The sequence below is a fragment of the Balaenoptera physalus genome (assembly GCF_965194825.1).
Source record: "Balaenoptera physalus genome assembly, chromosome: 1".
Lineage (NCBI taxonomy): Eukaryota > Metazoa > Chordata > Mammalia > Artiodactyla > Balaenopteridae > Balaenoptera > Balaenoptera physalus.
The window spans coordinates 163,530,463-163,544,860 of NC_138882.1; the positions used below are offsets into that span (position 1 = coordinate 163,530,463).

The 14,398-nt window shown below is 40.4% G+C and overlaps 1 protein-coding gene across 1 annotated transcript in view; it reads right to left on the reverse strand.

Annotated features, from left to right (window-relative positions):
• Nucleotides 1-14,398, reverse strand: part of SMAP2 (small ArfGAP2) — a 48,480-nt gene that overhangs the window by 15,473 nt on the left and 18,609 nt on the right. Inside the window, exons 2-4 of the mRNA XM_082444737.1 lie at nt 2,399-2,532; nt 1,068-1,153; nt 2-80 (exon numbers count right to left, since the gene is read on the reverse strand). Of these exons, the coding sequence (XP_082300863.1) occupies nt 2-80; nt 1,068-1,153; nt 2,399-2,532 (299 nt within the window). The remainder of the gene's footprint in view (nt 1; nt 81-1,067; nt 1,154-2,398; nt 2,533-14,398) is intronic.

The following is a 14,398-nucleotide window of genomic DNA, read 5'->3' on the forward strand; positions in this document are numbered from 1 at the left end:
CCCTAAAGGCATTGATGTCCAGACTTCGGTCCATGTATTTCTTCTTCTCATATTTATCTCGAATAAATCCCTCGACAGCTCTGCAGAAAGCTTATTAAGGATAAATCAAACAAATCTTTTTCATGGAATGACTATAAAAGGTCAATTGGTATTCCATGGAACATCATTCTCCTCTCTCCCTCCTGCCTGGTTTCCCCACATGGCTCCTGTCTCTTCACGTGGGGTTTCCCTGACCAAAACCTTTAAATGCCTCCTTCGTGGTTACTGCAGGGAATCACCATTTCCTAGGGTTTTCCTTCAGAGTAGTGATAGCAGAAAATGGGATCAATCTTCATTTTGACATCAGTGGAGCCTGTGGCTATTCTAGAATACAGGTAAGGCAGTCAATTATCTATTTTAAAGCCCTTAAGTCAACAAGTCTTAAACAAAGGCACCCGAGTGCCCCTTATAACCTCTTGTGCCCCACTGCCAGATTCTGATCAGTGGATCCTCTGCAGGGCCCCAAATCTGCATTTAACAGGTTCCACCTGCACCCACCAAAAGCAAACTCTAATAAGATGGTCTACAAACCACATTTTGAGAAGCACTGCGTTCAGGGGGTTTGGTTTTGTGAGCTGGGTGCTATCTCCTTTGGAGGGGATGGGGGAAGAAAGTTATGGATTAACTGGTCAACAACAGTTAATTCTTTGAGCTAGGATATAAAAAGGTGTTAAAAATGAATGGCAGTTTTGCTAACTCAACATAGCACAATAAACTATTCTTTTTATCAAACAACGGTTTCAGAGATCCAAAAATTATTGGAGATGTCACTTTATGGAAGAATTCACAGTGAACCACTGCAGTCTTAATTCCTGAACAAGTCTTCCCCATGTGACACCACCATTCTGACATTAGAAAGTATACGTGGACTTCCTATGTGTCTTGGTTGCAGGAGAGAGGAAAAGCCAGACTTCGACTAATCCACATATAGATATGGCCCAGTCAGATCATGGGTTCTGAGTCTTGTGTGACTCTCCCAAAACACCAAAAAAACCACTCAGCCTTCTGAGTTGCTCCAGAAAAGATACGGGTCTATTTGAGGTCGCCGAAAGGTCTCAGGCAGGTAGGCTTCATATAGTCGGTTTGCCTTTCCATTCCCCATCTCTTGCATGCACTGCAATAAAAAAGATGTGGAAACAAGGAATATCACATCAGGAAAGAACTGAAAAACTTCTCACCCAGTTGTACCATTTTACAATTGAAGAACCAACCTAGGGAGTGGCAGAACCGAGATTTAAACCTGTATTCTGATTTCCAATCCATGATTCTCTCTGCTCTACTCCCAATCATTTACTTTCACAGCTGTCTTTCCTGCCACCCCTCCTCCTTTTATTGAAAGATTTGTCTGACAGGATACATTTAATTCAATAATAATTCAAGATCCCATTTCAAAGTCCAAGACATAGCTGCCAATCAAAATGTCTACTTGGCAGGCAATAATCAGTGCCTAATCAGGCAGGCAATAATCAGGAACAACTACAATTCTGAGTTTATAGCAGTAATTAACCTACTCCGCTGTATTACCAATAAATGTGTTTCTCATTAGGCTTTTGACAGACTTCTTAACACTTGTGAGAGAGAAATTCCAAGATTTTAAAAAATCTTCAAATTCCCAAATACCTCCATGGCATGTAATTTCCTTCATAAGATGCAGTAAAGTGTAACTGGAGAATATAACTAACCTTTTAGTCCTTTAGTGAATCCATAAAAATAATCTAAAGTAACTTCTAAAGCCATTTTCTGTTAAGAATAACCTCTTATTTCTAACACCAACATTAGCAGCTGGTTTTCTTTGGAGCCTCTTTCCCCCCAAAAAAAGGGAAAAAAAATTTTTTAAATTACTTTAACAAGTTTCAATGCAGGAAGAGAATATAGAACAATGAAGCCACATCGAGGTGCAGCTCTTGGGCCAGGCTGGACTCACTAACTTAAGTGTCTCATGCCCAGCCCACCAACCTAACAGCAAGCAAGATTCACATATGCATTTCTGCAATAAAACATTATTATAAGTCTATGTGTTGGAAGGTTTTCTTTTTTTAAGTGAGTATCTAAAACTATAAACGTTAGATCTGCAAGTGCCAAGGCCCTTAGAAAATAATCCAAGGATCCCCCTTTATACCTTCATGGATCCATGGGGTCCTAGCCCATAGACTCTTTGTGCTTTGAAGGAAGCAAAATATAAGTAGAATAACTTGGGTCTTAAATATAAAGATTAAAAGTGTTAAATGTGACATAAGTGTTTAACAACTAAACTTTCCTTTACCTTCGCCTTTATGCCCAGTTTGACTGAAATGTATCCGGAACTACTTTTACATGGAAGTATGGGAGCAGTTGACTCACTCTTGGGCTGTGTAAATACCTGGATCTGTTCCTGAGTCCACTGGTCGAGGTTAACTGACTTTACCCTGGATATGTGCACCCCGAGATTCCTGTGGATTCCAGCACATCGAATGCAGATGAACACACCAATGTTCCAGGAGGCCCATCGTGGTCCTGTGGAGGTCAGGAACAGGGCAATAAAGTACAAATTAAAACAACATTCAAGACCCAAAGTGGAATATTTAGATTATCAGACAACATTTCTGCTAGAACATAAGTGAGAGAATTGTTACCACAATCATCTTTAAAAAACTTTTTTTTAGATTTTATTTTTATTTTTTTGGCTGTGCTGTGCAGCTTGCAGGATCTTAGTTCCCCAACCAGGGATTGAACCTAGGCCCTGGCAGTGAAAATGCTGAGTCCTAACCACTGGATCGCCAGGGAATTCCCATAATCACCTTTCTTTAAAAAATTGGTTTTGTTCATTCCTCCAAGAATCAGCTTTCTTTAAGTTTAAATATTTTTTAAGTGTACAATACAGTGGTTTTTAGTATTCTCAGACAGTTGTACACCATCACCACTATCTAATTCTGGTGATGGTGTACACCCCAAAAAGAAATCTCAAGCCCATTAGCAAGCACTCCCCATTTCCTCCCAACTTCCCCCCGCCCCAGCCCCAGGCAACCACAAATCTACTTTCTGTCTCTGTAGATTTGCCAATTCTGGACATTTCATATAAATGGGATTATATAATGTGTGGGCATTTGAGTATGGAGCAGCTTTTTACAGTGTCTGATTATATGAGTGTTGAAATGCAAATATTATAATACTGTTACTCATGGTTTTTAAAAATCCCAGGAGAACAATGGGAAGTCATGTCACATTCTATTTAGTATCTTACACGAACAGCCCTCCCTCAAGAAACATTTCAATGGTAGTGAGACCTGGATTCAGTTTTCCTACTAGGAAAAAAGATACAGACATGCCATGCCAGCTCAAGGCTCAGCCTGAAATTTAAAACTTTGTTTATCTTCCCCTCCCAACCAGGCCTATAAAATATGCATCCAGATTCACTTAATAGGATCCTTTCCCCTCGGGCTGATGTCCCTACTTTACCCAACTACAGAATTATTTAGATTCACAGTTGTCAAATAATAAAGATACTTACAGCAATAAAAAAGAAATCTCAGATATGTATTTCAGTAAAATTCTGTTACATAATCTCCTGCCAACTTTGCTCACCCTAATAATCACTCTGGGAAATTTTCAAACTCTTCTTCATAATTTTTATACAGGATAAAACTGACTTACTTTTATATGACACCTGCCAAACACTTGCTGAAAAATCACTAATATTTCCTCTGCCATCATTCCACTAAGCAGAAATTTACCACATAAAAGAAGCATGATGCCAAAGTTAGAGGTTTTGATAAAGAGGTGAAAAGACACTAATTGATTTTCTACAGAGATAAACAGGACCTGCATTTGGAGCAACAAAGGACATGAGGTTTCAATTCTGCTGGACACAGATAATAGTTTGGTTGGTCTAAGGGTTTTGGCAGCAGTTTTAATAAGGGAATGCTAGAATCATATGGCAGAAAATTATTCTTAGAAATTTGAATCCGCAATTATTATAAGTAAGAATGTAATTTTTGGACAAAGATATTACTGATACTATGGCAAAAACTACAAATACAGAAGGCTCAAGTCCTCCTTATAACCACCAGGTGGTGTTCTTGGCCTGAAATTTTATCCCAATACCCTCTTACTGCTCTAATCTTGCTAGGCTCAGATAGATTTATCTTCTAAAAAGACCTTCAGTCCCTTCAAATCCCCAGACAGATTTGCGCAGTAGATCTGCTATGTAGCCAATAAACACACAAATGACCCACACGCTTCTTTCAGTGGGAGTTAACGTAAACACAAAACAGAAAACCTAAATAGATGTGAACGAGGTTCCTTAGCGTGCTGTATGTCTATTTTGGGTTACAGTTTTCATAAAGGAACTCAGATAAAATCTAAATTATACAGGAGTTTAAATGGGACCAAAAGTTAATATTTCATGTTTCTTTACCATTTTCCCTTTGCTCTAGATTCTAGAACTCATAAGATAGTTACATTATATTTGTTTGCTAACAAAATCAGAAGCCAAAAACACTAATTAAAAGGTAGCTGTGGGACTTCCCTGGTGGTGCAGTGGTTAAGAATCTGCCTGCCAATGCAGGTGACACGGGTTCGATCCCTGGTCCAGGAAGCAACTAAGCCCATGCGCCACAACTACTGAGCCTGCGCTCTAGAGCCCGCAAGCCACAACTACTGAAGGCCACACGCCTAGAGCCCGTGCTTCGCAATAAGAGAAGCCACCGCAATGAGAAGCCCGTGCACCGCAATGAAGAGTAGCCCCCGTTCACTGCAACTACAGAAAGCCCGTGCTCAGCAACAAAGACCCAACGCAGCCAAAAATAAAATTAAAAAGTAAAAAAGTAAAAAGTTACCTGTGGAATGTTATGCTATTTGCTTCCTGACCCTAAGTCTGGAGAAGGTGATTCCCAAACATCTAAGCTACTGTCACAACCGTGGAATTTCTCCAGATCCCGTTCCAGAGTATTTAACGTCTCTTTGCCTCGGAGGAATACAAGACTAAATCCTGATATTCTGGAGCCACTAACAAGGCCTCAGTATAGAAACACAGGCAAAAATATTTTCACGAAAGGTCAGAGGAAGCCTTCTCTGCTCCCCCTCCCACATCCCTCCTACAACCTTTTCCCTGTGAAACACAGACAGTTCTATCTCAGACACTCAGCCTCCTTTAGTTTTAAGCCACTAGATTTATTAATCAATAACTGCATGCTCCATAAAGGATTCTGAAATTGGAGAAAAGGAAAACACAGGAGAGATACTTATATGGCTGAAAATATGGGAAAATGGTGTTGTTATTAAAAGCATAATCTTTGCAGCCAGAAAAAAACTTACATTTCGAAGGTCAGCTTCGTCAATGATTAGCTGTGTGACCTTCAGAGAGATACTTAAGCTTCCTAAACTCCAGTTTCCTCATCTACAAAATGTGTACAATAATATTCACCTCACAGTGCTGAGAATATGGAGGGGTAATAATAAAAGAGAGCTACATATAAGAACATGGTATAGAATGAGATTTCTGGAACCCATTTCCCATTCATCTCCTTCATGATGAGAGCATGTTTTGTTTTGTTTTTTAATTAATTATTTTTGGCTGCGTTGGGTCTTCGTTGCTGCACCTGGGCTTTCTCTAGTTGAGGCGAGCGGGGGCTACTTTTCGTTGTGGTGCGCGGGCTTCTCATTGCGGTAGCTTCTCTTTGTTGCAGAGCACAGGCTCTAAGCATGCGGGCTTCAGTAGTTGTGGCACATGCGCTCAGTAGTTGTGGCATGTGGGCTCAGTAGTTGTGGCTCGCGGGCTCTAGAGCGCAGGCTCAGTAGTTGTGGTGCACAGGATTAGTTGCTCCGCAGTTGTGGGATCTTCCCTGACCAGGTCTCAAACCCGTGTCCCCTGCATTGGCAGGTGGATTCTTAACCACTGCGCCACCAGGGAAGTCCGATAAGAGCATGTTAACGAATTCATATGTATAAACCAACACTATGCAACACCACAGAATGCTGCTTGTTAGACAGGAATGTGAGTTCTAGTCCTAAAACGTCAGAATCAAAATCAACGGACTGAAGAGCAGAAAGAAACTTACCCTCGATTCAATTTCAAAGTCTTCTAGAAAACATGAAATTTTAAGCAGTTTCTTTTATCTCCCTCAAAATATTCCTTGAGAATATACTACTTAAACCCCCAGCTGTTCCCCTTTTCTGTTATACGCCCCCGCCCTGCCCTGGTGTCCATACACGCCTCCACTGCACACACAGAGGAAGGTGGGAAGCTGACAGCCATCTGATGTGCCTGGATTCCACAGTACCTGGTACTGTTGCTACAAGGCCAGCCTACTTAAACATGGGATACATGCAAAGATAATCCAATTGTTCCATACACATTGGCCATGGCAACCAGGGAGAAAATATAAAAGATACCATTTTGAAGTCGAAAATGGAAAGAGACTCTGAGAGGCAATATTTCAAACCATTTTGAAAGCAAAGAGGATAGACAGCAATATAAACTGGTAGTGATTAGCACAACATAAGAGCAAGGTCATGGCTAAGTGAACATATTCATCAGGGGCCTACAAGCAGGCTCAGGAAGCATTAAGCAATATTAAAATTAACAAATAATCACTCTGCAATGAGGGATCAGTAAAAATGAAAAAAGTATATGGATTTGGCTAATCTGTCAAGAAATCAGGTCTAGTAAGTACCAGCCCAGTATCAGGGAAATCTGGGCTTACACTGACTAGTTACATGCCTTTTGACAAGATTCTCCAGGGCTTATTTCTCCATTTGTAAAATGGAAAGCATATAAATAAATCCAATTTACATTCAACTACTGGATGGCTTCTACATAACCGAGTTAACTACTGATGCCCAGCTGCAAATTTTTCTTGCTGCTGAAACTTCCCCCATCACCAGAGCTACTAGGCCTAGGAGGGTTCTGGGCTTGAGAAATCAACAGAGAGAAGAGAACTAGAGTTACAGATAGCTTGAAGCTACTATTATAATAATTACAACTTGTTGATCTCTAACCTATGGAGTTCCAAAAAATAAATGTTAAGGGGGAAAAAAAAACATTGCTAAATCAATGGATACCCATAAATTAGACCTGCCAGCATCTTGGAGCTGTTGAAAAGCTCTTCAGCAGCAAGAAGGGTCAAGTAAGGGAGAGAAATTCTCTTCCATCTTCCATCCAAGCCCTGTTGAATCTACCTTGGAAACTTTCCCAGAATCTATCCATTTCTACCTAGACCTTCTCATATCTCACCTATAAGCATTCATTTTTTTTTAAATGGGCATAAGATTTTTTTGTTAGCTCTTCTTTAAAAATTTTTATTGAAATATAGTTAATTTACAATGTTGTATTAAGCATTCATTCTTTTAATATTATTTGTTGAGTACCTACTATGTGCCAAGCACTCTGCCTGCTAGGTACCAGGAATACAAAAGCAGAGACAATGAAGATGAAATTCCCTATTTCAAAGAGCTCACAGACTAACAACTAAACAGACTCCCACCAGAATAATCTCTCCAAAACACAAATCTGTACAGATCAGGCCCCCATATGTACACTTTTCATGTAGTCTCAAATATAGAGGTGAAAATGTAAATTGGTGCTAATTTTCTGAATGGCATATTCCAAACTGAACTCTCAATCTCTTGCCACAAAACCTGTTCTTCCTCCATTCTTCTCCATCTTAATCAATTACACCTCCATCCGTTCAAACGCAGCAGTCAGAAATTTATACATCATTTTTTATACCTGTCTTCTTCAACCACCATATCTACACCATCACCAAGACCAAATATCTCTCAAATCAGTATCTCCTCTCTCCATCTGCAACACTATTTCTCTAATCCAAACTCACCAGATCTCTTGGACTAGTGCAATAACCTCCTAATTAATGTCTGTCTCCGCTTTTACATTCCCTTCTCCTCCAACACCAAACCAAAACCATTCTCTGCAAAACAGTCAGCTTGAGCTCTTAAAGAAGCAAAAGTGACCTTGTCACTCAGCTGCTTAAAACCTTTCTAGGGAAGCCTGCCTTCTGTCACTGTTGGATTAAAGAACAAAATCCTTAACGTGGTCTCCAAGGTCTTACGTGATCTGGCCCATGGCTACTTCCCCAGCTTCTCAACTCCAATCACGCCAGCCTTCTTTCATTTCCTCAAAACACCAACATGTTCTTTACTTAGGGCTTCTGGCCTTTGTACACGCTGCTCTCACTGCCTAAAGAGCTCCTTCCCCAACCACTATCCACCCCTTGTAGCCTGGTCAACTCCTATATATCATGAAGGTCTCAGCTGAAAAGCTTCTTCCTCAAAGGAGCCTTTCCTTGGTCCCCCAACCTAAACCAGATTATATTCTCTCTTCCATCTTTTCTTCTGGCTTTTACACTTCGTTATGGAAAATTTCAAACGCACAAAAGCCACGCATAATTAACCAGCAGCTTCAGCAATTATCAACCTCTGGCCAATCTTATGTTAGCTATACTCCCACACACTCAACTCCCAACCTTGGAATATTTTGAAGCAAATCCCAAATATCATACCATTCAATCTGTGTATATTTTGGTATATACCTCTAAAAATAAGGACTTTTCAAAGGTTATAAACTTTCATTTATTTTACCCTTTACTTTTTCTTTCTAAGTTGTACCGTATTTTATCATATATTTATTTGTGTGATTGCTGAACATGTCTTTTCCACTAAACTATAAGTGCCACAAGAGCAGGCAGATCTGTGATGTTCACTGTTACATTCCCAGGACACAGCACAGTTCCTCGCACACAGCAGGGAGGCAAAATTTGTTTAAAAATTAATTAAAAGTAAGTAAATCATTTGAACACCACCCACCCCTGCTGTAAGAATTCATCAGGGAAACAACAGGTCAAGTACACAAAGAAATATATTAAGAATGTTCATTAATATATTAATGTTCCAACAAAAAACATCAACAGATTCCATAAAAGAACTATGAGATCACTACTCAGTTAGGGGAAAGAAAATTGTAGCTCTTTATTTAATATAGAAACATGTCCATGTTGTATTAATTATAAAATACAATTTTAAACAGTATAAACAGAACAAATCAAACCATTTTTGTTTAAGAATGTGAATAAATGTATATGTATACACAGAAAAAAATGTGTAGAAGGATATATGTAAAATATTAAAAGCTATTATTTCTGGGTAGTGGGATTGTGAAATATTTATTTTCCTATTTTTTTATATACTCTCTGAATTGTTTGCAATGAACTTGTATTACTTTTGTAATGAGAAAAAACAGTACAGGTATTTTAAAAACAAAACAACAGAGCCATCCATGGCTCCTTACTGGCTGCAAGATAAGTTGAAACTCCTTAGCATGATAATAAATAAATAATCCTGTGTAAAGCCCATGCTTTACACAGGATGAGCAAGTCATCATTCTGAAAACTGTCATGACTCACGCCTCTTTGCCTACACCTTCTTCCTACCTGAAATGGCTTTCTCCTCCATTCCCTGCTCAAAAACTTCAAAATCTAGTCTAATGTCACCTCTTTCTGTGAGGCCGTCAAGGGAATAAATCTTGACCTTTGCTATGGCTAAGAGTCCATTGCATGCTTTGCTCTTCCAATACTTAATATCTTATTACAGTTAGTTGTTTATGAGACTCTCTTGCCTTAAATAGACTATCAGCTCTGGAAGGCAAGGACCTTGTCCCTTCATCATTTATCCCAAACATTTACCACCATACTTGCAAGTAGTACATACAAAATAAGTATTTGTTAAATGAAGTCGTCAATTAACAAGATAAAAGGCATACAATTTTTTTCTGTTTTGCAAAATGAAGGGAGAAGAACTTTTCAAACACTTTCAAGGCAAAGATATTACACAGAAAAGGGATTAGGTTACTTTGGTGAGGCTCCAAAGGCAGAGGTAGCACCAGTGAGTAGAAGTTGATTTGGGCACACTCTGGGGAAGAATTTCCTAACTAATAATTAAGGTTGTGTGAAAACAAATGCAGAATATCCAGAAACAGTGGAATCCCAGTAAGCGCAAGTGTTCAAGAAGAGGCTGGATGATCAACTCTCAGGGATGGTGGAGAAATCCCTGCACAGTGGGTGGGGTAAACCATGAGCTGTAAAGTCCCTTCTAGTATCATTGTTCTACTGGCTGATTTGTAGGAAATTTTCATGTCCCTTCCTGCTTGAAATTCAGTGGTTCTGAAGGTACAACGTGAGATAATCCATGAAGATGTTAGGTCTTTTTTTTTTTTTTTGGCTGCATCATGAGGCATAAAGGACCTTAGTTCCCCGACCAGGGATCAAACCTGTGCCCCCTGCAGGGGAAGCACGGAGCCCTAACCATTGGACCTCCAGGGAATTCCCTGAACATGTTAGATTTTGATGAATCTAAAAATATGAAATCAAATTCAGTTCATGGAGCCTATGATTGGCACTGAAAGCTGGTTTAAACGTGACAGACACATAAGGAAGAACCTCCATCAACACATTTTGATCTGAAAATAGAGGCAAATTTCTCCTGAACTTGGCCTGTCATTAACTCCAGCATGAAATTCGAGAATCAAAGCGAAGCAGCAGCAGTATTTGTTTTAAGAACAATTCTAACGCTAGGTACCTCAGTTCCACTCATTATACCCCTTCAACCCTTGATTCACTACAAAGAAGAATACACATAAACACCAGTGGCATCTTGGAGAAATTAAGTAGGGCTATTAAGAGGTATGTTTATCAGCCTATTTCCATCTACACAAAAGAGAATTCACCTAGTTCCCTATTCGAAAATAACAATAAACAGTAACTTTGAACCTCTGTAAGTACAAACATTTTAAGGAACCATGAGGCCAAAATAAAAGCTTACTCAATCAACCTCTGCTCTCAGTACGCTCTGCAAGAGAAGTAAGTCCCTTTCCATCCGGTACATCTTGTAAGAATGTTGTTTCCTTTTGTCAAAAAGAGACACTGTCCACGTTCATATATTTGAAAAAGCAGAAGTTAATCTTCTTAAATGTTTGAGACAAAACAAATTGAAAGATTTCTGAGATTGATTAGAGAATAAAGGTAAATACTACACCAAGGAATTTAAAATTGGAAAATCAGAGGTGGAAAGAACATTAGAAGTCGGTGAGTCTAACCTTCTCATTAGTCATTGAGATCCTTTTATCTGGTTCCTCCCTAAACAGCTCTGGTACTAAGTCAGTTATGTACCATTTCAAAAGGACGGCCATTCTACTGTTGGATGGCATTGAATACTAGAGATGCCTTCTTTACACTGAGTCCCATTAATCTGCCTTCTTACCATTTTTACCTCCTGGTGCTGCTTCTATACTACTCCCATATTTATATAAAATAACAAAAAATGCAAGATACAGATAGAGGTTTGAAGATTCTAGAAGAAGAGAGCAGCTATTCTACACTCAACTAAAATACAAGCCAGTTGAGCCAACTTAATCCAGGAGGTCAATGACAGAACAGATGTAGCAAACAAACTGCTATGATATCCATGGAGACGAAGCAAAGCAACATTATCCTCCTATCAGGTAACCAGAAAAAGGTGGTTAGTGAAGTAGAACACTGCTGAGCACTCATTGATGAAATAATTAGTTAGTCTACATCTAAACCCATTTCAGCAGATAACTTAAAATGGTCTTTGAGGCTTCCCTGGTGGTGCAGTGGTTAAGAATCTGCCTGCCAGTGCAGGGGACAGGGGTTCGAGCCCTGGTCTGGGAAGATCCCACATGCCGCAGAGCAACTAAGCCCGTGAGCCACAACTACTGAGCCTGCGCTCTAAAGTCCGCGAGCCACAACTACTGAGCCCGAGTGCCACAACTACTGAAGCCCCCGCGTGCCTAGAGCGTGTGCTCCACAACAAGAGAAGCCACCGCAAGGAGAAGCCAGCACACCGCAATGAAGAGTAGCCCCCGCTCGCCGCAACTAGAGAAAGCCCACGCGCAGCAACGAAGACCCAACGCAGCCAATAAATAAATTCTTTTTAAAATAAAATAAAATGGTCTTTCTCTAAAGACATTAAAGCTTGTAACACTAGGAAATCAACAGGGAAGTGGAATGGGGACTAGTGGGAAAAAAGGAGGAGACATTGTTAATCTTTCTCTTGCTGTTAGCAGTGCTTACAGACAATGGATTGGCCTTGACTTTGCTCTGCTCTGGAGCGGGGGTGGTGGTGGAGAAAATTAAATACAATTGATAAAAAGCCTACAGAAAGTAATAAGCCTAAAACAATAAAACAGCCAAAGGGCCAGCGCTAGAACAAGGCACATGTCTACTGCTGGGTGCAGCAGCTTTCTCAGCTTCTCTATACACTGGCTATTCATTTCCTTTAAATCCTAGGAAAACCAGTACTTGCTCTGGATTAGTCCAGTAACATGCTTGTACATATCTCATGGTATTTACCTGACCCCTGCTAGCCACAAAGCTATGGGCTAAAAGATAATAACTGTATCTCTAAAATTAATTAAACTACTCTGAAAAGACTAAAGGAAGGGCAATTAACTTTTAGTAAATTTAGCTCCACATCAATCTTATCTGCCTTATTTATTATTGGAAGGTAGAGATTTATTGCAGGTTAGGCTCTAACTCTTCCTTTCTGGCTATCCCAGCAGTGGACAGTAACTAATGTATACTTAGGTGATGTTTCTGGTAATAAAGACTACGAAATCAAACAACCTGTACCTTTATTACTCAACTCTATTTCCCAGAATACTTCAGAAGGGAAAGGACCAGGTCCTAGCTTGAACTTTTTTTTTTTTTTTGGCTCTGAAAAGGACATTCTGCCAAGGTATGTGCTGATGATGTCACTGCCCCATTCAAAGACATGTAACTTAGACCCCCACTGTCAACTGAACTCCAAACTAAGTGTGGCTTAAATTCTTCCATGATCTGGGCCTTTCTAGAATCAATTCTTGTTATTCCTCTTCTTACTTCTATACACCAACAAAGACATCACTTCCTCTAAAATGGTGTGTGTAGCTGCCAGCTGCCAGGTTCCAGCCACACAGAGAAATCTGAGAGGGTGACTCTCACCCACAGACACCCAGAGGCCTTTCTATGATTTGGGGACAAGAGGCAGACTGAGGGACTCCCGGACAAGGTGAGTCCCTGATTCTACCCAGAGAGCCTCCGACTGCCACAAAGGTGTCTTTCCAGCCAGTCCTGGAGCAGGCAGCTGTGCAGTACCGCTGGCGGTGCTCTCTAAAAGCCTGAAACAAGGCCCAAGTCTCTTGGGGTTTCCCTGGGAGCTTCTGGTATGTGATGCTATGATTGTTTTCATAGTAGAGAGCTGATAATATTTTAAAGAGGGGAAAAGAGCTAGCCAAAACATCTTCTACCCGGGTTGAAGAATCTCATAAAGTCAGTGAGAAGATTAGACTGATTACACAAGCTGATGCCTGCAGCAGAGGCCAGTCCTCTGACGTTACAAACCTTGAGTATGGCAAAACGTAATAATCTAAACATGTCCACCTCTTTACTTGAGAACACAGTAGGTTTTCTCGAAAAAGAACTAGAAGTGAGCCCTTAAACTTTCATTTCATGAAGGGATGGTGGCTTGCCTTCAAGGACATACATGGTTACTCAAAGATACGTCAAACTCTCTCCAACCCTTAGTGACTGGTGCCAAAACACCCTAAAAGCGTCTCAGAAGAATGCAGAACAACTTCAGAGGGAAAGAATGGATGGTATGGATGAAAACACTCATTTTCAGGAAAGCCTAGGATTGCTTTCCCGAGAAGCTGCAGGATGGGGGCATAGAGTGTGGGAAATGAAGAAAAGAAATGTTTGAAAACTCAACTACACGGGTGAAATAGGTTGTAAATCATAAAAAGAGCCAGCTAAAAAGATCTATGACAAAAACTGTGCTGGAGAGGACAAATTTACCTGCTCTCTTTAGAGATTATGTGGATGATGGCAATTTGGGATTAGACAAAAAGAATGGATCAGAAAATGGAGACCACCTAGACTATGAGTCAGAAGTCGATTCAAAGAAACTCATCCATGCTGTTACTTAAATGTTTCCTTAAAAAGGCTAGAAGGAGAAAAGCAAGGAACATTTTAAAAATTATGTGAAGATGGGCTTCCCTGGTGGCACAGTGGTTAAAAATCCGCCTGCCAATGCAGGGTACACGGGTTCGAGCCCTGGTCCAGGAAGATCCCACATGTCGCGGAGCAACTAAGCCTGTGCGCCACAACTACTGAGCCTGCGCTCTAGAGCCTGTGAGACACAGCTACTGAAGCCCGCATGCCACAACTACTGCAGCCGCGCACCTAGAGCCCGTGCTCCACAACAAGAGAAGCCACCGCAATAAGAAGCCCGCGCACTGCAACGAAGAGTAGCCCCCGCTCACTGCAACTATAGAAAGCCCAGGCACAGCAACGAAGACCCAACGCAGCCAAAA